Below are 23,116 nucleotides of genomic sequence, written 5' to 3' on the forward strand. Positions count from 1 at the left end.
TTCAGGTAGTCAAACTTGCTTTCTTATTAAATTGCTGTAGTGATTTAGAAATCTAAACACTTCAGTTGGGGTGGAAAATAAACTTCTGAATTGGATACTGTGTTACATACAGTTAACAGTGTAGCTGTATTTAGGACTTAATTTCTACCTACCTCTTATCTAATTCCCACTTCTGATAACCTATTCTTGTGGTTGTTGAGTTTAGATTTATTGATTAAATTTATTAATAAAAAAATTGCCTTTATTTTCTAGGAGAGTTCAAAGATGAGCATTTGTTCTCCCTACTGGTACAGCTTTGCAATAAAATGTTTGCTTCTCTATGTCCTTTCCCACCCTACAGAGATGATTTTTTTAATGTAAAAAATAAAGTGTAGTGCTCGGGGCATGCTCCTGCATGTTTCCTAATTAGAGGTAGCAGTTTTTGGCTTTCAAAGCATTCTTCATTTGACTGTACGCATAAATTTATTACAAAGAATCAGTGATTAAGATCAGCTTTTTGGGATTGTGATACACAAACAGCATCCAAACCTGCAGAAGAGATGCTCCTCCAGTGTCTGGGCTGCATATTCAGACATCTGAGGATGGATGCAGATACTTCAATTAGGGCAGGGAAGGGTTAAGAAGTGTAGTTCTGTCCCCTCCGTGGTTCCTCATTTGTAACAATTTGTGACATCAGCTACACTGCAGTAAGTGTGTCCTGGTTTGATGCATTGTTGCAAACCAGTCCTAGATGGAAAAATACTACATAAATATATATATATATATATATATATGTGTGTGTGTGTGTGTATGTGTATATGTATGTATATATATGTGTGTGTGTATATATATATGTGAATATATATATATATGTATATATATATGTATGTATGTATAAATGCTTTTGTGACAAGCTTCTAAGGGAGACTTGGTATTGGTCACCAGTTGTGTTTTGTTGCAGTTCTTCCCTTAATTCCCTCTTTCAACCATTCAATTTTTTTCTATAAAACATGTCTAGGTGGTTTAGCCACAAGTGAATAAAGAATTTATTTTGCTTGAACAAAGATAAAATGTTTGCATTTTAGAACCTGTTTGAAGGTTTTGACTAGAAAAGGATTTAAGACTTGAAATGTAACTTTATTGAAAACTTTTGAAGGAAAGCATGCAGCATTTAAGAGAATGCTAAGACTCTGGTAGCAAGGAGCAGCTGATACACAGAATCAATGAACATGCAGCCAGCTCTTTCCACTTTTTCCATGGCTTCATTGCTGGCAGACTCCTTGACCATATGGTAGAGTGTGGAGTGAAATTCAGACTCTTCTTGCACCTCTTCTGAAAAAGCTTCACTGGTTTCAGTGAGCTTGAGGTGTTGCACTTTCTCACCATCGAACATCAAGAGAGACCAGTGGCTGCCTTTGGCAGAACCTGCTGTCAGATGTTCACTCACCTGTTGCAGGAAGAAATGCACTGAGGTGAAGCCTGTGCCACTGTCAGAGCACAAATTGCAATATTTGTGTGTCCCATGCATTTAACCTGAGTGAGAGAGCCACTGCAGCTCTCACAGGGGCGTGTGCTGCCTTTCTCCAGCCACACCTGGGGGTGTTTGTCTGGCTGGCAGAAGTTTTAACCATGTGTTTTAGTTCACAGGTGCAGACAAACCAGCAGAGAGGTTGCTCACTGCCCCCCCTGCAGCAGGGAGCAAAAGAAACCCTAGAGGCAGGAACAAAGTCCCAGCAGTTCTTTACAAAGCTGGCAGAGCAGATAGCTGATTCTCAAGGGCCTCTGGAGAGCATGACGCTCTGTCACCCCAGCTCAGGCTAAAGCCTCCCTTGGTGACTTTTCAGTTCCATTTTCCTTAGCAAGTGTCTTTGCTGCTGAGGTTTGTGTCCCTGAGAGCTCTCAGGGGCAGGCTGTGACACTGAACTGGGGCAGGGGCTGAAGCCACCAGGGTGAGTTGATTGTTTCTAACTGGGGATGGGCTCAGTGCTGGCCTGCCCTGGAACTTTGGGACTCCACAAACCTTGAACACGACTTGCTCTGGCCCTGCTTCTCCGTTCCACTTGCTGTGAGCAAAAGCAAAAGCAGCTGCCAGCAGAGCCATCTGTTCATAGGCCCTCACTTCTGCCAGGGGACCCTGCAGAGACAACACAAACCAGACAAACACATCTCTCTCCTCTCCCTGTGCTCCAGCAGGGCCAGAGCCTGCTTTACTCAGCCCTGCCTCAGCTGGCAGCACAGCAGCTCCCAGGGCAGCAAAGGCTGACCTGAGTGAAAACAGGGAAAAGCCACCAGGAACCTCTGGCACTCACCTTCCTGGGCACAGGGACATACTTGGGAGAGTGCTCTGCTGGGAAAATGTTCACTCCAGCTCTTTTCAAAGCTGCTCTGAGGGCAACAGGACTCATCCACTTCCCTGTGATGTGGGAAAGCACCTCCTTCTCTTCCACCACTACTGAAGACAACATACACTGATTATCCTGTTGTACAAACCAGTGAAAGCAACTTACTGGTCATGGAAGCTCCTTTCTGGGTTAGGCTTCAAATATTGATATTTTTGCTATGCTGGGTATTACCCACATCATCTGCTACTCTGGGCTGTGACCTTTCATTTACAGATCCTGAAGAAAGCCAGCCTTGTGTAGGAATCAGAAATGACCCTGGTGTACTGATTTATACACCAATGAACAGATGGATAATCATGAGTAGCTTGAACTTTGGGAAGAAACAAGGAGCATGGGTACTGGGCTGCTAGAACTCCCTGTATTTCTCTTGGTAGAGCTGGAGGAGAGAGGAACTTTTCAGCTCTCTAGCAGGGGGAACAGACTTGAATGCAGCAAGGCAAAACCAGCAGCAAAGCACTGACTGAAACTTTCCAGAGCAAATGCACATTTCTGCTATGTGAAATGTGCTATTTCTCATAGTAAATAACTGAAATTAAATAACCAGTGCATGCTTGGAAAGGAAGAGAGTTTCAAATTGCTCTCACAGAAGCATCCCAAATTCTTAATCAGGGACACTGTAATAATTATGGGGGGGTTTATCTGCAAATGTTTGATTAAAAAATGATAGACAGTACCTTAATTTGTATCTGAATGGTTGCAAAGACTGCAGTAATTGTGAACAGGCCTTCATCCACACCAGTAGGGTGCAATTCCCAGGCCTGATAGGGCAGGTTCAGGTGAGCATCCTGGAGAAGGGCTACTGTAGAAAAGCCACCCATGCTGAAGGTGATGCTCTTTTTTTCTGCTTCATAGGTTATCTTGCTGATGCCATCAGTTCTCCACCATTGGCCTGGACAAAGAGGATGGAAAGATGTACATGGAAGGCTTCTGGCAGCAATGCTGAAGTAAAACAAACCAAAGAAGTAGTAATAAAAAGAAAATGTAAAATCCCCAAATCAATTAACATTCAAGTCCCCAAACTATTTCTGGGCTCCAAACTGGCCCTTATCTTTACAGCTGGACTGTAACAGCAGTCTGACTCACGTATAAATTCCACTATTCAAATTTGAAATAAATTTATGTCTTCAGTTCAGACCTGCAGGATCCCATCGGGCTAGCACAGGCACTTTAAAATAAATCACATTATCAGGGAGCCTCAGGGTGATCTGTACTGCTTCCTGTGTGCCATCTTCAGCCTTTCCTGGGGAATATGGATACTCCTCCAATCCAACATCCAGCAGCTTTGGCAAGAGAGGAAAAGGACAGATAAGGGGTTTATCAGAAAACGCAGGATTTTTTCTTTGAGTTCATCTAACACTGCGAAGCTTTTTAACACCCATTTAAAATGGTTGGCTAACCCTGCAGGTGTCCAAGCCCGGCTTTGGAGGCAGTGGAAGAGCAGCCCTGGGAGGCCCCGGGCCCCTCCTGAGCTGCTGCAGCGCCCTCAGGGCAGGGCCTGGGGCTCGGCCGTTCCTCACAGAGCCCCAGGCAGCGGGAGCAGGGCAGGCAAAGGCGGCTGTGATTGCACTGTCCCACAGGGCCAGAGGGAACGGGAGGCCACAGGGGCTGGGAATGAACATCCTGGGCCTCTTCCCCTGCCCTCTGCCTTTGGCTTTTTGGGAATTGTGCTTATTAAAGGTTTCCAGCTCCACAGTGCCCTTTGTGGGGTAGGTCGGTGCTAGAGGAAACCAGAACCCAGCGCCCGCAGTCCTCAGCCAGCCTGCAGGGCCTGGAGCTGAGCCAGCAGTGGGGTTTGGTACCACTGTGCTCCCACCTTTCACGTGTGAAAAACTGGTTATTTGCAAACCTTGCCCGGTCGGTTTGCTGTCAGGAACTCGTGTGCAGTGCATGTGACAGCAGTGACAAACCCCAGGGGCTGCTCCCTGTCCTCCCTCACCTCCACCATGATCCAGTCCCCGACGTCCTGGGCCTGGGGCGGCAGCCGCAGGACAGAGATGTGGAACACGCCCCCCACGGGCACCAGCTGCTCCAAATCCACAACTCGCGGCGCCTCTTCTCCGCCTCCCGGCTCCTCCTGCAGCGGGGCCTCCTCCTCTGGAAGTGCAGCAGACAGCGGGAGCTCAGCGGAGCTCAGACCCGCCGGCATCGCCCTGTGCCCATGTTCCCTCCGCGCCGGGAGCGCTTCCCTGTGCAGCGTTCCAGCCCCATCTGCTGGCGCTCCTCAGCGTCCCTGGAACCGGGACAGCAGGGGCGGGGCAAGGAAAAGCACTCGGGACCGGGGCTGAGCTTTTGGATTTGCAGTTCCAAGTGCTTTCTGTGGGAATAAGGTTTTACTGACAGAATGAGTCCATCGTTACCCACAGAAGAATTTCACAAGCACAATAATACCGTAGATTCTAGGCAGGTTTAGTAAGATTGTATTGATATGAAAAGAAATGAAGCTAATAAAGAGATATATAAAAATATAAGTCATGTGCTGAAGGTGAAAGACATGGTAATTAGGAAGAGCAAGAGGATTTAACATGAAACACAATTTGCAGATAACAAAGATAATTCCTTTTTTTTTCCTATGCATAATTACATATATAGAACAAACATATGAACTTAAGGTTTAATTAGTTGGAAAATGTTAGTAAAAGGCAGAAACACTGGAAAAAATGGCCATGAATATTTTTTTTAAAAAAGAAAACCAGCTCACATAAAACATCACATGGAGGAGAGGAGTTATTGTTGACAGGAATCAAGAAAAAGGTGTTCAATACTGTAAAAACAGCTACTCCAATTTGTATGAAATTTGCTCTGAGAGAATAGGACCATATCAAAAAATGAGAATGCTCTCTATAAATTGTCTTCAAGCTTAAAAAAAAAAGTGAAGATGGTGTTAATGTCAGATTTAGTTACATTCTGCAGAGGTTTTACTCTACTGTATCACACACCACCATAATGTGCTTTTACAGTTATTCTGAACAACAAACTTAGTAAGTAGAAAAAACATTTTGGTGCATTTTACAGTGGTAGCTTACACTTTAGCTTGTTTTTTTAAAATAATATTACAAAGATATATAAGTATCTTCTAAAGAAACTATTTATTGTCCCAAGGTAATTTATCTCCTTAACAGAGGCACAATAAGGGTAAATCCAGAGAAACTGTCACTCTTCTCTGTTGTTGCATTTCTGGTTTTTAACCCTCATTTACCTGGCTCCTTGTTTCCAACTTAAGGTAACTGAGCACCCTCTCACTGCTCTTCTCAAACATGATTGAAAGAGTTTGCAAACCATGAGCATGCCAGAAAAAGCAGTTTTTTCCTTCTATCCTTATTAAAACATATGAAAAAGCTGGAAAACATTCAGGTATAATTGTGCACATCTGTGCACATCCACTTCATCTAATACTGTGGTAGGGGTTTTCAAAGCCTAACAGAAATAAAATACAAATTCCTCCACATGAGGCCCAAGTCCTTTATATTCTTTTGAAAACCTTGCTGTTAGGGTCTAGTCTGACAAATGGTTCTCTGGACTGTGCTCAGTGTTGTGGGGTATGGTTTGTTTTTTTACCAGAAGAAAAAGGCTGTAAAGTGGAGCTAAATTATGCTAATAGCAGTTTGCAGTTGTTTTATTTAAGTCAGTACCACAAGAAAACACATTCTTATTAAGGACAACATCACAACACTGGAGAAATCTGTAACTTTTGTGAGACAAAGAGTTTTAGTTCCTAGAATTAGGCCCTCTCACTTTAAGCACCATTCAGGTAATACTCAGTACCACCCCACACTACACCAATGCCTACCATGATATGCACTGGAATCATCATTTTCTGAGGAAGTAAATCTCCCCAGAGCCTGGCAGATTCATAAAGATTGTGTGTCTCACCCATAAACACATGTATAATAATACACATATCTATCTAAACATGATAAACATGTCCATAAGCATAAAGAAATAAAAATATGTATGGGGACAAACTCCATTTTCCTATCTGTCCTGTTATGTCCAGACATGATTTAACAATCATTAATAGAAATGTCAACAAACCCCAAGTGTTATCAAAACATCCCTGTATTTATAAACTTTGCTCCATTCACATGGAGATATTGCAGTGTTTCCATGGATCGTGGAATGGCCTGGGTTGGAAGGGACCTTTTCAGTCCAGTTCCAGCCCCCTGGGCACCTTCACCTACCCCAGGTTGTTCCAAACCCCATCCATCCTGTCTTGGACACTTCCAGGGATGGGGCAGCCCCAGCTTCTCTGGGCACCCTGTGCCAGGGCCTCCCCACACTCACAGGGAATTTTTAACACATAAAATACTGAGCCTAAGTACTTTTGTAGTGCTGCACATAAAAAATAACCAAATACCTTGTGATGGCTCCTCCAAATTTTCTGAATTCTTCTCAGTATCCTCCTGTGTCTCCTTTATATCATCTTTGTTATTGCTGGTCTCCTTCAGTGAGGCAGAACTCTTCTAGACAAAAAGCAAGAGACATTTTTCCATTAGTCAGAGACAAACACAATGAAGAAGAAGGTATCACCTCCTCCAAGGGGGCCCAAGGAGAAGGGATACACAAACATTTGTACCAATCTTGCTACAGGGTCAAGGTTTTAAGAGAAATAATTTCTATCTAGCTATCAGAAATATTTTGATTAAAGGTGCTCTCTGATTTGGAACTGGATTTAGAGATAGAGACAAAATAATTACTTCATTTCCACAGCAAATTCCATCTTGAGCTCCCTGAGTACCAAACAAGCACCCAACACTTTTTCAGCAGAGCATGCACTCAAAACTTGTGCTTTTTGCTGATTCTACAGTCAGCAGAGTGGCACACAGTAAAATGCATGTCGAGGCTGAATCCAAACCAACAGTGAAACTGTGCCAGAGCCCCATCTGCAGCTTTGGCCTGTGCCTGGCCCAGGAGATTTATTCCCTTTCACACTGTATTTCACTGTATCTACACAAGCAATATGGGGAAGCTCAAGGTACATCCCCTGGGTTTCCAGACAAATATCCAATGCAGACAGGAACTCATCCATGCCACAGCAAGCTCCTCTGGAGGCACAGCACCTTCTGTGCCTGCCAGCATTGGGGAGAACACACATCTCCTCAAACAGGGCAGGAGGTGAGAGGACAGAAGCTGAGAGAAGTGGAGCCTTCAGAGGGAAGAGGAAAATCCACAAAATGGATTGAGAGAAAGAGCTCCCAAGACCTGGGAAAGAAAAAGAGAGGGAATAAAATGAAGCAGCTTAAAGAAAGTGGGAGAAATGTGGGTGAAAAGTGCCAAAAGATAAGATTTGTCATATAAAAAAAGAAAAAAGGAACCAAGAGAAACAGGGCTTCAAGCACTGATTCATTACAAAGGTGTTGGGGACTGAAAAGGAGAAAAGCCATGATCATGGATAGAGGTTCAATCCCTGTTTGATCCCTGTGTGGATCCCAGAATTTATTCACTTAAGAGTTGGACTCAAGGACCCTCGTGGGTCCCCTTCCATTCATATTATCCCATGAAATTGCTCCAAACATAGTAAGAAGGCCTAAAACTTGATGTTTTGTCAGCTATTTCTGCATCATTTTAGGTAGAGAACACAGGGCATTTATCTGAAAGTCACAGATAAATACACAGAGTGAAAACCCCAAATGCAGTACAGACAGCACAAAACACAGCAACCTCCATCACACCTAGAGCCAACATACTCCATGGAAGAGAGCTGAGGAAGAGGACAGGCAGAAATCATATTTGAAAAGGCTCTAACAGCAAAGGGTGAACACACAGACATGGAACAGCCAGGCACTTCACAGTCAACACCTGTTGAACTCTGAATCTTAGTCTGCATGCTGCAAATTTCCCTAAAATTGGATTCCTGCTGAGATTTTTGTGGGGCTGTCAGTTTTGCAGAAGCAGAATCCATTAATCTGTATTTTTGCCAGAGATTTACAGAAATATCTTGCAATGGCACTTCATGCTCGATCCTTCTCTTAAACCACCAACCAAATGCCAACTGCACACCCCGTCCAAACTTCCCATCTTTGCATTCCCTTGAGAAGATCTATGACACTGTTGACACAAGCTGCCTTTTCCTGTGAAACACTTAAGGATTTGGCTGTCCTGCACAGAACACTGTGACTGAGCCTGAAGTTAAGAGCAGCGCAGGGTATCCTTTGAGGAGGTTTTTACCCACCTTTCTGCCCTTAGAACCCGTTTTTTCTGCAGCAGGCACGCTGGGTTCTTCCGTGCCTTCCTCCTCCTCCTCTCCTGATCCTCGCCCAGTGTCCTGTGGCTGCTCAGCTGGCTCCAGGGTGGCGGGGCCCTCCTGCCTCGGCAGCCCCTGGCACTGCACCCACAGCGGGGACACGTGGTCGTAGCGGGTGTACAGCACGCGAACGGCCACGCTGCTCAGAGCCAGCGACATGGGCAGCTCAAAGGCGTGCCCCGCCTCCTGGAACACGTGGTCCTTGTACCTGCAGGGGCAGGGACACAGCACAGGGCCTGGGCACACGGCAGCACCGCATCGGTGCTTCCTCACAATGTCACATCTCTGCTGGGATTCCTCACAATGTCACATCTCTGCTGGGATTCCTCACAATGTCACATCTCTGCTGGGACTCCTCACATTGTCACCTCTCTGCTGGGATTCCTCACAATGTCACAGCTCTGCTGGGATTCCTCACAATGTCACCTCTCTGCTGGGATTCCTCACAATGTCACCTCTCTGCTGGGATTCCTCACAAATGTCACATCTCTGCTGGGATTCCTCACAATGTCACCTCTCTGCTGGGATTTGCTGCAGTGCCATCCCACAGCATTTCTCTGTGAGACCCTGCAGCAAAGCCACAGCTGCATCAAGGGGATCAGAAGTTTCAAACTAAGTCTTGACAAGATGACAATGAGGCAGGATCAGATGGCAGCTCTTCTAGAAACTACATTCCTGGGAAAACTGACTAATTTATTGGGAAAATCCCTGCACAGCTGTCTGTGTTACATCACTCTCTCTTTCAAAATAATTCAAACAATACTTACTTTTGAATAAGATAAGCTTGTCACAAGTTCTAAAATCTTCCAGTAAAGCAACACCTAGCTTTTAATTGTTGGTTGAATATTTTAAATGAATCTCTCTGCTGCCCACAAGGCTTTAACACTGAACCCATACAGGTTCTTCCTGCAGGTCAGTCTGACAATGCTCAGCACTCACCTTTCTACTCATCTTAACAAAACTCACAACAACAGGTCCTTAGTCAAGCTTTTAATAACTTATTCCTTATGTTTATGAGTGGGAGTAGGAAGTCTGCTCAAAAATCTCATTTTGAAAATGTACCATTTATATGGCAATCCAATAAAAACACAAAACTTAGATTCAGAAATGATAGTGTATCCCAGGCTCTAAAATATTTTCTCTAACTGAGCACAAAGTATCATTCACTGCTTTGCAAGCAACTGCAACAACTCAGAAAATATTAAATGTATCAGCAAGAAACACTGCTTCCAGAGGAATTTCAATTCTCTGCATGAGCTTTACTGTTTTTCTTCCAAATTTCTTCTGTCAGTGACAGGGTTCTGCTGCTGCATTTTAAGAAAGAAATTTATATATCTCTAAACCCCTCCTTAGCAGCAGCCAGCACTGAGAGCCTGCAGAATGGATGCTATTCAACAACAAAAAAAAGATTATGAGAAATTGATTCTTAGTGTTTACTCAACAAAGCCAGACCACATTCCAAATTAATAATTTCAGTGTGCTGTACCTTACTTTCATCTTCAGATTGGCCCAAAGACAGAAAGTAACATTTTTATCCTTTAGGACTGTGTGCATATTCCCACTCTCAGAATCTTCATACATACTAGCTATCTACAAAGAAAAAAGCCAATGAAATCATTTGTTATTTATTTCACTGTGATTTACCTACATTTACTTGAATAAATAAATAAATACATGTAAGAATGAAAAGACACCAGACCAAGGCCAGTTGTGTTGTCTTTATATATTAAAGCACAACAGTTATAAACTCAAATTTGTTGCTTAAAATTTGAACTACACTGCTTTTATTTCTCTGACTTCATAAATTCTGTGAGCCAAGTACTGCCAAATATGGGTTCTTCCATTACTTCCCTAATTCTCAGGATAAATTATAAAAAACAAACAAAAAGAGGATTTACTGAGCAATAATGGACTCCTACCCCAGATGCACTGTACAGATTATTTTATCATTTAGGCAGCATCAAACTTGTGAAATACTAATCCTCTTGGGAGCTTAATCCTAAATTCAGTAAACAAGAATTTAACACTTCTTAATTTGCAGGGGGGTTTGTCTGTGCCCATACAACTGGTTCACTATTTCACTCATATTCCTTTGCTAAACATACTTTATATATATGATTATTATTCTTGAAATAGAAAGGTCACTACCTACACATGCAGCTCAGAAAACTGACTCTCCAGCACAATTTCATTTTCTTGTTTGAGTACTCTTCACCTTTCCCAAGATCTTAGTTTCAAAAATATTTTAATTACGTGATCTTGAATTAAAAAAATGTGTACAAGGCAACCTTATGAGGTGATTTTCACATCTACAATTTTTTGGTACAGTCAACAAATTTTATACAGGACTTCTTGTTTTCATTATGCCCAAGTCTCATCAAATTTCCCAGTAGTTTATTCTTGTCTGACTTAATGATGAGATTTTCCACTGTAAAGTTCAGATTTTCAGGAGTTTTGAGTGATTACAAAGTCTGGTGAGTGCTATAAACATGATTTGGAAACTCACAGACTCATCTCTGTGCCAGTTTAGGACCAAACAGAGCCAAGCATCATTGAAGGACATTTGGTGTTAACTTATGTGCACAAATCACAGCTTTGAAGCAGAAAACCTCACTCACTTTGAGCAGGCTCTGGGTAGCATCACTGTATTTCTGGTGAAGCAGATCCTGCAATTGCAGAATAACTTGCAGGTACTGCTCTTGTTTTTCATCTGTGATGTCTTCTGGTGCTGTCTCCAACAGCAGAAACTCCAGCTTCTCAATCAACTAGAAAACATTTACACGGGAAAAGTATTTGTTTTGACACCATCTGTAACATATTGTGTGTTCTGTCATGAAAAATGAGGCAAACCTACTTCCTTTGCATCTAAACAGATTTTGGTCAGAAAAATAACCCTTTTTCTTTTTTTAATAGACAGATAAGAAATCTAACTAAGAATCAAACCAACGCAAGGAAACCTGTATTACATATGCAACTTTCCCCCCCAGTTTGCAGAAGACCCCATTTAACTTTCTGAAAAACAACATAAAGTCAGAATAAATGAAAATAAAATCCTGAATTTACAGAGCAGGCACAGATTGCTAAAAATTGCTTCACATGCTATCAATGGCTGGTGACTTCTGTTGGTAAAAATCAATTCTGGGAACTTTCGCTCTTACATAACATTTTACTGGTTCAAGTGTTACAAAATGAGGCTGTTGCCCACCAAAGCATTTATATCTGACATGAGCTTTATGCTCTGGTTTAAAATGGAAGGGAGTATGGGTGTTGGAATGCTAGACCTCAGTGTAAGAAATACAGCAAAAATCCCTTAAATGCATATTGAAAGTCAATACACATCTTCTTCAGGGTTAACAACACAGCTCTAATTTAGGAAAAATAGAAAAATTGAAAAATGGGAAAATAGAGTTAGAGAGGGCTGTTAAGGATATGTTAAACTGAAATACACATTTAAACACTTACATGCAGCACCACTTCCCCCTTCTCCATCACAAGCTGAACATCCTGATCCTGCTCATCACACCACAAGCTCATGAAAGTGTTGATTTCCTGAGGCACAGTGGGGTCAGGAGTCCCATCACAGCTCAGGTAGTGCTCCCACTGCAGGAGAGTGCAGAGAAAAGTGGATACAGGTGTGCTGCACACTGCTATTACAAGAAAAAGGAGGATTCTGAAAGACAAATGTATTAGAGTGACAAATCCACACCTGCATCTAAACAGGATTCTAACACCACCTGGTTTGTTATTCCTATGCCAGGAAAAAAAGGTTTATTTTGATATTAATGTGTTAAGATGCTTCTGCCCACCTCACACTAGTTCATACCTATTTATCAGTGGGTTCTGCTCTGCTCCACAAAAGCAATGAATTCAGTGCCTGCCACAAGGGAGGGGCTGGAAGAATAAAATGACTGAGAACAGAAACGAGGAAGATGCAGGTGGAAGAGGCAGGTGGGTCTCGGATCAGATTCTGCCAAGAAAACTGAAAATCCCTACACTGGCAATAAAGTTGATTAAGAGCCTCCACTGCAACACATTTACTCCTCCTTTCTCTGCCTCTGAAGGAGATTTCCTCTCCCTTACCCGCATCAATTATCCTGTTGCAGAAACCTCTGGTAGGAATGTGAAATCCTAGATCAGGGCTTTTTAAAAATAATTTTATTTTCAAATCAATTCTTGGTCATTCCTATAAGAGGTGGAAGGAAAAAATCAGTGGCAGACTAAACCCACTTAATGCCAAACATAAGCCTAACATTGGCTCATGGCATCAATTTATCACCCATAATGGAATTTTTTTCATCCATAGAATAGGATATTAAGAAAACATTTCCCCCCTGTATGCTGTGAAGATTAATAACCTCATGCTGCTGAAAATTGCATTGCAAAGGAAAATGTATCTTCTAAAGCAAAGCACTTACAGGATTGCATTCCCAACAACTTCCAGCAGCATTCCCACTGACTTCAAACAAAGCAACAATAGGGGAGTGCTGAGTGCACTGGAAACTCCTGTATAGAAGAGTGATCAATTTTCAGTAGTAAAACATCTGATTTCTTTTTTGTACATCTTTGCACTTAAAAGAGAACTTCACTTTTATCATCACATTCTTAGAAGTAACAGCATTTTTTTGAGAAAAAGGGTAAATTTCATGGTAAGTTGTAAATGCATGTCTTCATCTAAATTGAAATTCATCAGAAATAGATGTGGAAACTCAGTATTTGGTATCATATATTTATTTTATGCTAAATAATCTTAACAACAGACTAAAAGAAACTCTGGTATTTCCCATAATCTACCAATGTTTTATCAGACTCATTTTAAAATCAATTGTTCTAGTTTGTCAAAAACATCCACAAACAACAGCTGGCAATGATCACAAGCTGCAACTGGGAAATGCCAACTGCATTCAGAGAAAAATGGTTACAGTGAGAGTGGTAAAGCTGGCAAAGATGCTGTGGTACCTCCAACTTTTAAATATTTCAAAACCCAACTGAGCACCTTGATTTAACTTCAGACTTTGCTCTGGTGCAGGAGGTTGAACTGCAGGAATTTCAGAAGTCCTCTCTAACATGATTTATCCAACATGATTGTGGAGTTGTTCTGCAGAGACTTTAACAGGATTAAGCAACAACAAGACAAAGACAAAATCCTTGTGTCCACAGGCCTGTAGGATATTAGACCTTTGGTCCCTTACCTGACCAAATGTCATGATCAGACTGCTACTGAGTGATGTGTCTGCAAGATTCTCAAGAGTGAAATCTGCTGTATTTCCACACCTTACCACTTCAAATTGAACTTGACAGGTACAAAATGCCATTGGATGCCGATACAGCCACCATGGATGTCACCCTAAACTGCAGACATCAACTTTTAGCTGCATTTTCAGACATTTCCAGCCCTGACCTGGGTTTGTGCCACATTCTTCAAAAATCTGGCAAACCTCTCTCTGAATGATGACCTGTGATATCCAGGAGCCACTGAAACAAATGCTCTACAGAATTTCTTTTTAAGCTCTGACAGAACTTTTTTGGTGAAATGGTTAAAAGCAGAATGAATTAAAGAAATAAAAGAGGAAGAACAGGTACCAGAACATCTGAAATTACAGGTGCTTGTGACTGTTGGGGTGAGGTGTGGGGCAATGATACTTTGATCACCAAACAGGCTCCTCTTTGCCCACATTTCCTTTCTGTGTGCTCCAAAGCACAGAAGATAAGACAGTGAGCATGGCCTGTCACTGCTTTGAGATGGAATTCAAAATGCTGTCATAGCACTCACACACATTCAAGAACTGGAAGCTCCTGAAGTCTCTTCCTTGCCAAACCTCTGGGCAGATTTTGGCAAGAAAACTTACCTTGGCTTGTTCTCTGTAATCCATTTTCCACTGCTTTGCAGAAAGAAACTTCTGTGCAAGTGAATTATGTTGGGCTAGTTCAGACTCCCTCTCTCCTTCATACTGTTAAAAAAATACACATACCAAACAGAGCAGTGAAATATTTGGCTTATTTCTTACAATTATTTCACATGGAAGAAACAAATTGGGGATATTTGAATGAGTTGTTATTTAAACAAATCCAAACACTGAAAACTTGGGTTTTTTTATGAAACATCCATTTGAGAAGACTGCAGTAGTTTGAAATATGTTATTGTCATCACAGTAGCTGCTGAGCCACATGATAAACATAATGTCACATATGATTGCAACCTCTCACTTCAACAGTTTCCATATCAGCCTCCTGGAGCCAGCTCTAATGGGAGCTGCTACAATATGTAAGGATAATTTGGAAAAAACATGCAAGATTGTTTTATTTTTTCCCTTTTAGTTTTTATTATTTTAAGGCCATCTTCTCCCTAGGAGGAAAAAAATATTCTGTGAAGTACAAGAGGAGTAGACAAGAGTGACTCTTTCAAAAAAATTTAGTTTGCTGTAAATCTCAGGTTTTTTTCTTTTTAAACACAAAAGTATTTATCTATTACCAATCAGTTTTTGTTCTGAATGCCAGACTGGTCAGAAAAATAAATATACATAGTCTAGTACACACACACATATATATAAATACAAATACAAATCACTGTATCTGCCTGACCAGGGAACCAATTAGGAATTTGTACCAAATATCCTCATGGGGAATATGAAAAATATATTCAATTAAAAGCACAGTGGAAAGGGGAAATAAAAAAAAATGCACTTAACCAAACTTAAGAAACACATATGACAAAAGGTAATGTATTTAAATTTATCAGAACTGGAAAATCTCCTCAATATTGTTCCCAACAATAAGTGCATAAGGAAATGGATTCCTATAAATCACTGGTCTTGTCTCAAGTTCAGAAATAGGAATAGGTTTTTTCATTGAGTAAAAGACCAACCTTTGCCTCGAGCCTTTCCACGAGCTCTCGATACAGTCTCTCCCTTTCAAGTCTTGCTTCTTCTTCTTGTTGAGCTCGTAACAGGGCTTCAGCTGAGGATTGGGAAGAGATCAAGGGCATAACTATGCTTTCCTAAATACAATCTAAGAGATTATTTGGTTACCAGCTCTCATGAGAAAACCACTATAAAATGAGCAACATAAATGTTTATCTTTCACTGCACAGAAATCTCCCATATGAAGATTGATCCAAATTTATTTGAGTACTACAAAAACACACTGTCTCTGGCACTGCCCCATCAGTGTGCAAGTGCTCTCTCCATCAGCAGCTTCAATGGACACAGGTTCTCAATCCAAAGTCTTGAGTGAAACTCAGTGCTTTAATCCCAAATTCCTCTTCTTCTTTCCTACAATTTCAATTTTACAGCTGTTTGTTCATTGAAATCCACTTCAGGATCTGCTACTCCACAGCCCTGGCTTCTCTTTGCTGCCATAGGGACTAGAAAATTAGAGAGGATGTGAAAACTAGAACTGATTCCACCTCTAAGCCTTCAGCCTAAGATGGCACAGCCTGTGTGCCATCCAGATGTCCCCAAACAGTGACTCGATGTCATCACCTCCAAGTAAATCATGTCAAGTGTGTGCTGCACTGAGGCAAGAGCAGCAGCAGCTCCCAAATCTGTCCGTGCCCACCTGAGCCTTCCACTCTCACCACAAAAGCTCACCAGTGATTGGCAGTCACTTCCTGGCAGTCACAGCATGCCCAAGCCCCCACCAGGATGGGTTAATGGCAAGTTAATTCTTCCCAGTTTGCTAATTGTAGTAGGAATCACTAGAGAAGAGAATTGCTCTGATAGGGAAGGGAGGGGCAGCATCAAGGAACAGGGAGTTTGGTCACACCAGGAAAGAGGGAAGAACATTGCCATTTGTGAAACAGAGACAGCAATTCACATCTAGTTCAGGGCCTCCCGTCCATTTATTTAAAATTAACAGTTTGTCCATCACATTCCCTCGAAATGAAGTGCACAGTACCTTTCAGCCTCGCTGCCTTTCCTTTCTTTCCCTTTTTGCCATTGAATTTCATGTTTGCAGTAAGGGAGAAGAAAGCAAATGTTAGTATTATTTAATACACTTTGGCAGTTTTATAACTCTATAACTTTGCCCTTCCAATGTGATCCTTCAATTAAGATTTTACCCTCTCTAGACAGCCAAGGCCCCAGAATGCTAATGCACATTCTGAAAATTTTTTTCCTTCTCTTTTTTATGATAAGGTCTTAAAATTAATGCATTTTTCTATGCTAGACATTCCCTAACACAGCCACAACACAAGAGTATTAAAATTTTTTGGTTTAATGTAGAAATTGAAGAGCAGGAAGATCTGCTAAGAAAGTAGATGCTACAACTTCAAACATTCTAGGAAATACTGGAAAATGTATTTTGGGACAAGCCTGGCATTGAGAAGCATCTAATTTACAAGAAAAAATAGCAAAGAAATCGCTTTTCTGTTATAAAATCTCGCTCCAGACAGTTCACTGTTCACCTCCAGCATATCCTAGAGTAACTATATTTTAAATTTGAGGTTCTCAGAAAGTATCTGACCACTGTTCCTTCTTCACACACACTTATTTCACACTGATTTTGACTATCACACATTCAGATATAAATAACTACTTGTTCACTTCACACTACTTGGCATGGCAATAAATGCACTGGCATAAATATATATATATAAATGCAGCTTTGAGTACAGAGATTGCCATGAAGCTGGGACAAATATACAATGGTGACAATTAAGTGTCACCAGAGTCTGAGTGCATCTTATTGCATTTAGTACCTAAGCATTCATTTGCAAAATTATCCCAAAATAGAGTCAGTAAAACTCACACTGCTATCCATTAGGATTTCAGGGAAGAATTTGTTATTTTCATTTTGAAAAATAAATAAATAAATAAACAAACAAACAAACTGAAAATGGAAAACCTGCTTGTTTCAATTACTTTAAATCAAGTTTTAGTCAATTTCTTTTCACATTCCTATGACTTAACAGAGCACTGAGAAGAGTGAGATGCACAGCTGGGGAGGGGTAGATAAATTCATTATCACTGAATTAAGGACAACCTACAGGACCAATTTATGCAACTCAGTTTCCCATGGACTTCTGCCTGTTCTCCCTTCAGCCCCCTTATTCTGTGTCTAGCCTGTGGCTCAAATAACAGAATCCCAGAAGGTTGGAAAAGGCCGCCAAGATCATCAAGTCCAAGCTGTGCCCAATCCCCACATTGTCCCCCAGCCCAGAGCACTGAGTGCCATGTCCAGGCCTTCCTTGGACACCTCCAGGCATGGCAACTCCAAACTTCCCTGGGCAGCCCCTTCCAATGCTTGGCAAACCTTTCGTGATGAAATTCCTGTTGATGTCCAACCTGACCCGCCCTGGCACAGCTTGAGGCCATTCCTCACCTCCTGTCCCTTGTTCCCTGGGAGCAGAGCCTGATTTCCCCCGGCTGCCCCCTCCTGTCAGGGAGGTGTAGAGAGCCAGAAGGTCCGTCCAGAGCCTCCTTTTCTCCAGGGTCACCCTCACAGCTGTACCTGGTGCTCCAGCCCCCTGCCCAGCTCCCTTCCCTTCTCTAGACATGCTCCAGCCCCTCTATGTCCATCTTGCACTGAGGGGCCCAGAACCGGACACAGCACTGGAAGTGCGGCCCCACCAGAGCCCAGGGGACAGGGGGACAGTCACTTCCCTGCTCCTGCTGCCACCTCATGGCGGGGACAGAGCCAGGACAGCGTCTCTCTGCCTGGATACCCGTTGCCAAGCCAAACAAGCAGTGGCTGCGCTGGCCATGCTCCCTCCAGCAGCGCTGCAGGAACATTTGGCTTCCCTGCTCTAGGCACAAAAGCTCGGTGCCCTGGAGACGCCTCTTCCCCCTTCAGATTCATTAACCCTGGCCAGCTGCCTCAGGAAAAAACCAAAAAAATCGGATAAAAAAATAAACACAACAGTGAACTACAGCGTGTTTCTGCCCACCTACCTTTTTTTTTGGAGCCTAAAAGATCAGAAGGGGGAAAAAAAGGAAAGAGAACATCAGAAAACAATGTATGGAAGGAATAATTAAAAAGATAGTATTATTTTGTTAAAATTGGATGGGATCATCTATTGAAAAACTATAATGACAAGAATTCCAATTCTGCAGAAAATTAGCCACTAATATATGACTCTTGGAATGAAGTTTTTTACCACGGAGCCATTCTAGCAACAAAGTGTGAGCCGCCTCCCGGCTGGTTCCACACGGAGCAGCCACAGCAGCAACCCACGGCCAAGGGCTCACACCGGGGCTCACACAACAGACAACGCGGCCCTCGGGTGCTTCTTTCATCCTCAAAGCCTTTCTCCCACCTCCCGGGACTTGGGCAGCTCACAAGAACACCCCGCTTTACTCCACACCTCATCCTTCCCCATCCCACCATGTAACCCGTACCCAGGCCCCTTCCCTGCCCCACCATGGCCTGCCGCGGGTGGCGGTGCCCGCGTTCCTCAGGACGCCGGTGCCTGTGACGGTGCCCGTGGCGGTACCCGTGTCCCTCAGGATGCGATCCCGCCGCAGGTGGCGGTGCCCGTGGCCGTGTCCCTCAGGACGCCAGTGCCCGTGTCCCTCAAGATGCAATGCCGCCGCGGATGGCGGTGCCCGTGTCCCTCAGGCTCCCGGTGCCCGTGGCCGTGCCCGCCTCCCTCAGGCTCCCGGTGCCCTTCCCTCAGGCTCCCGGTGCCCGTGGCCGTGCCCGCCTCCCTCAGGCTCCCGCCCCCCCAGGCCCCGCCCGCAGCCCCGGCGGCGGCGGCGCAGGCGCAGCTGGGGCCGGGCGCTCCCGGCGCTGCCGTAAAGCGGCACGGCGGCGGTTCCGGGAGCAGCGGGTGAGGTCCCGGTCCGGCCTCGCCGGAATCCGCGGGGAATCGGGCGTGGCTCTGGGGGGAACGGGGCGGCGGGCAGAGCCAGGGCGAGGCGGCGGCCCCAGAAGGCCCCGCAGCAGGAGCTGGACTGGATTCCAGTCTCTTGTGATTTGGATTTGGCTGCCCCGTCCCTGGCAGCGTCCGAGGCCGGGCTGGGCGGGGCTCTGAGCAAGCCGGGACAGTGGAAGGTGTCCCTGCCCACGGCCGCGGGTGGGGACGAGAGGATCTTTAAGGTTCTGTCCTGTGATTTTGAAAATCACAGAATACAGAAATAAGAATCAGTTACTTTGTCACTTATCCTTAAGTTTTGCCGGTGCACACTGGACTCAATTTGTAATGCACTTGAAGAGTCCTTAAAAAAGCAAAATTTATGAACGTGACAGTTGCAGGAATATTAACGTATATGTATAAAATTGATATATCTATATATACAATATAGGAATATGTAATACATAAATATATGTGGAGATAAAAATAAACACATCAAAATATGTTATTATAAACTGCTATATGAATATATAAAATACATAAATATGTATTCTATTTAGATATCTTTACCACTATATATATATATATGTAGATACAGTTTTTTTAGCAGACCACAGAAGCAGCCCGGCCAGCACGTGCAGAATTGTAAGGGTGTGAGAAAGCAGCCAATGAACAGCACAAAGTGTCCCAGTTGTTGAAAGTTATTAGAAGTTTCTTGTTTTCTGTTTGAGGGGAGAGGGGAGAAGACAATGAGAAGCTAAATAGAATAAAAAGTAGGAAAGAAAAAGAAAGAAGAGATGGAGTAGAACCAGAATCAGAGCAAACGGGGCTCGGTGGGATACAGCAGTTTTAGGAAGGCTGAGGTGGTTCACTGACTTCCAGAGAAGGCTAATTTCAAATTGATTGTCCTTCAGGTAACAAAACCCAAACAAACCAAAAAAAATCACACAAGGACACAGTTCACTGAAATGTGAGAATGGCCAATTCTTTAAGAAGTGAAGTGATAAAACTGTACAAAAATGTAAGTGTCTCAAATGCCACCAGCACTTTCCTTAACCAGAAAACAAACCCCCTTTCACTGTGCACTCAGTTAATTAAAACCACATTATTATTCTTTTCTCTCCAAGCTGCTGTACCTTGGAAGGGAGTATCCCAAAGGAGCAGACTACTTCAGAAGCCGTTTGAAAGCAGCTTTTCTAAAAAACAAAGATGAGACAGACCCAGAAAAAATTAAGCAGCTGATTGCCCGGGGAGAGTTTGTTATAAAGGAGCTGGAGGCTTTGTACTTCCTGAGGAAATACCGAGCCATGAAGCAGCGCTACTACAGCGACGACAAGCCCTGACCGTGCCTGTAACCACTCACACCCAGCAAAGGTAACAATAAAAGAGCTCTAACTGCAAAGAAGTGACATGTAAATCCTTCCAACCCCTCCACAGCACAAATGAGGGAGCTGCTTCCCTGCCAGAGGTTATTTGAAGGGTTTGGGGTGTGCAGGTTATGGGTAATAGGTTTTCCTGGGATGCTTTTGACCTTCTCAAACTAAAACTTCAGGTATGAAAGGATTTTGCAGGAAGGAGTGGTTGCACTGCCCTGTTTTGTTTCACTTCAATGCTTGTATTGAACAGAAACTCTTCTTACCCCATAGCTGTGTGTTTGGGTGTCAGTTCAAGGTGCTGTGCTTGTTACCTGAAAGATGAAGCTGATTTAAAATCCTCCACATTGAACAATCTGATTCTGCTGGAAATGAGCACCCTCTCAGAAGTGAGGCTCCCAGCCCTGGAGAGGATCAAGCAGAGGCCATAAACATGAGGGGTCTGGAGCATCTCTTATGAGAAGGGACTGCAGGACCTGGGCCTGTTTAGTCCAGGGAAGAGAAGATTCAGAGGGGATCTCATCAATGCATATAAATATCTCAAGGGTGGGTGCCAAGAGGACAGTGCCAGGCTCTTTTCAGTGGTGTCCAGCAGCAGGACAAGGAGCAATGGCCATAAACATAAAGCAAGGAGTTCCACCTCATGAGGAAGAATTTCTGTACACTGAGGGTGGCAGAGCCCTCAACAGTTGTCCAGGGAGATCGTGGAGTCTCCTTCTCTGTGGACATCCCAAACTCACCTGGAGTTGTTCCTGTGTCACCTGCTCCAGGTGACCCTGCCTGGGCAGGGGGGGTCGGATTAAATGGTCTGCAGAGGTCCCTTCCAACCCTGACTATTCTGTGAAAGTAAATTCTTACAGTTTGTAACCTCACCTGCTCAGCCTGCAGAGGCACCACCTTGCTGTGTCAGAGAGACAGCTGTGGGGTCTGGAAAGGGGTGAGTTTGAACAGCAGTGCTTTAAGCACTTGGGCCCTGAAGACAACTCCTGCAACTCCTCCCACACTCTGTTGTCAGTGCTGGTTCTCCACATAGAGCAGCTGATTTCTGCTGTTGTGTAACTGCTGCAGCAGGAATAGAAAACTTGATCTTTGCCCTGGAAGAGGAGTTTGGCCATGGCTGTTTGCTCCAAGCTGTCTCTGTAGGCCTTGGCTCAACTCCCACTTTGTCAGAGCTGATACTCTGTTGGGTTGGTTGGTGTTTCCACCAACTAAATGACACTGGAGGGAGAAATAATCTTCAAAAACAGGTAAGGAATCACTGCAGTAGAGCTGCTGGCAAGTTTTCACACTGGCACTAAGGAATGTTTTAAGGTCTCTCAAAGAATTGCCAGCAAAGGCATCAGCAAAACCAGGTTTAACATAAAAATGAAAGTGTGACAAAGTCCATTCAACAAAGTTCACTCCAGTATTTACTAGGTGGTTAAAGCACACAGAGAAAAAGCAAACTAAAATCTACAATCAATCAGTTAAAACCAAAATCAGCCAAATCTTTTCTCTGAGGATGCTGGGGATACAAAAAGGGTAAGGATGGAAAAGGGTAAGGATAAAGTTAATTAGGGAAGATGCTCCCATTGAGTCACTAAGTTCAGAGTGGACGCCCCCTTGCTGAACTGAGCCCCAGATCTGACCAGGGGTTTATGCCTGAAGGTTTAGCAGTACTTAAACTTAACAGCACTTAGTCCATAGTTTAATTTAGAACAATTTAACTAAAGATTCATACAGAATTTCCTATAAGCACAACAGCAATTCACTCATAGGCCTGAGTTACTTAAAATCTCTGAGAGCACTATTCATGGTACATTTTCTACAGCATATCCACACTCAAACAGTCCTGAAGGAGTATGTAGAAGGTATAAAATTCCCCTGGAATTCACTGAAGCACTTACCTTGGATACCTTTGCCTCTTGTCAGTGACTGAAGGGTTGAGCCTCAAGGAAGAGGGGCATCATTCCATGCTCTGCTGTCAGTGCTGGTTCTCCAAATACAGCAAACAGGAGTTCACTGGCTCTGAGGGAGACTTCTGGTCCCTGCCCACTGCAGTCCAGCAGAGCTCCAAGGGCCTCACTCAGGCCCACTCTTTATGGGGTCACAAGTGAGGTGGGTTTAGTCACAGCACAGTCCAGGTCAGTGACTTCCTTTGAAATTTCCAAAGCAAAAATGTTGTTCCACTGGGGGTGTTTTTCAGCCAGGCAAAGTAAGTTTCCAGGGCTGTTGGTTACAAAGCAGGAGCTCTTCAGACAGCACCAATTCCTGGGAACTGTTCCTGAAGAGCTCCAGAGGAGCTCAGGCCAGGAATGCTGAATGAGCATTTCTGACATTACAGCTGGCCTGA

At 43.5% G+C, this 23,116-nt stretch overlaps 2 protein-coding genes across 3 annotated transcripts; one reads left to right on the top strand and one right to left on the bottom strand.

Moving 5' to 3' along the window:
- Positions 1–965: 965 nt before the first annotated feature.
- On the bottom strand, positions 966–18,986 carry DNAI7 (dynein axonemal intermediate chain 7). 2 transcript variants are annotated; one of them, XM_054282030.1, is made up of 16 exons: positions 18,979–18,986; positions 18,510–18,524; positions 16,516–16,546; positions 15,485–15,576; positions 14,469–14,570; positions 12,085–12,222; positions 11,241–11,387; positions 10,109–10,212; positions 8,551–8,830; positions 6,736–6,841; positions 4,318–4,475; positions 3,517–3,661; positions 3,056–3,270; positions 2,289–2,456; positions 2,000–2,113; positions 966–1,426 (listed from the first exon to the last, which is right to left on the bottom strand). In XM_054282030.1, exons 1-16 carry the CDS (start codon positions 18,979–18,981, stop codon positions 1,151–1,153), a joined length of 2,094 nt encoding a protein of 697 aa, XP_054138005.1. In that variant the 5' UTR covers positions 18,982–18,986; the 3' UTR covers positions 966–1,150. The 2 variants fall into 2 exon arrangements, with proteins under 2 accessions (XP_054138005.1, XP_054138004.1); XM_054282029.1 differs by lacking the exons at positions 18,510–18,524; positions 18,979–18,986 and having other exon boundaries at positions 16,516–16,639.
- Positions 18,987–19,314: 328 nt separating this feature from the next.
- Positions 19,315–20,903, top strand: ETFRF1 (electron transfer flavoprotein regulatory factor 1). Its single transcript, XM_054282150.1, has 3 exons — positions 19,315–19,387; positions 20,326–20,432; positions 20,539–20,903. Exons 2-3 carry the CDS (start codon positions 20,388–20,390, stop codon positions 20,752–20,754), a joined length of 261 nt encoding a protein of 86 aa, XP_054138125.1. The 5' UTR covers positions 19,315–19,387; positions 20,326–20,387; the 3' UTR covers positions 20,755–20,903.
- The last annotated feature ends 2,213 nt before the right edge of the window (positions 20,904–23,116 follow it).

Source organism: Melozone crissalis, unplaced genomic scaffold (assembly GCF_028551555.1).
Source record: "Melozone crissalis strain CALT ecotype California unplaced genomic scaffold, PUWL_Pcris_2 ptg000033l_1, whole genome shotgun sequence".
NCBI lineage: Eukaryota > Metazoa > Chordata > Aves > Passeriformes > Passerellidae > Melozone > Melozone crissalis.

Excerpts from the sequence above, each read along its gene's own strand:
- ETFRF1 (XM_054282150.1), top strand. The coding sequence starts at position 20,388 with ATGGCCAATTCTTTAAGAAGTGAAGTGATAAAACTGTACAAAAAT. Across the intron at positions 20,433-20,538 it reads TGATAAAACTGTACAAAAAT|CTGCTGTACCTTGGAAGGGA; the intron begins GTAAGTGTCTCA and ends TTTCTCTCCAAG.
- DNAI7 (XM_054282029.1), bottom strand. The coding sequence starts at position 16,567 with ATGAAATTCAATGGCAAAAAGGGAAAGAAAGGAAAGGCAGCGAGGCTG. Across the intron at positions 15,577-16,515 it reads AAAGGCAGCGAGGCTGAAAG|CTGAAGCCCTGTTACGAGCT; the intron begins GTACTGTGCACT and ends CCCAATCCTCAG. Across the intron at positions 14,571-15,484 it reads TGGAAAGGCTCGAGGCAAAG|TATGAAGGAGAGAGGGAGTC; the intron begins GTTGGTCTTTTA and ends TTTTTTTAACAG.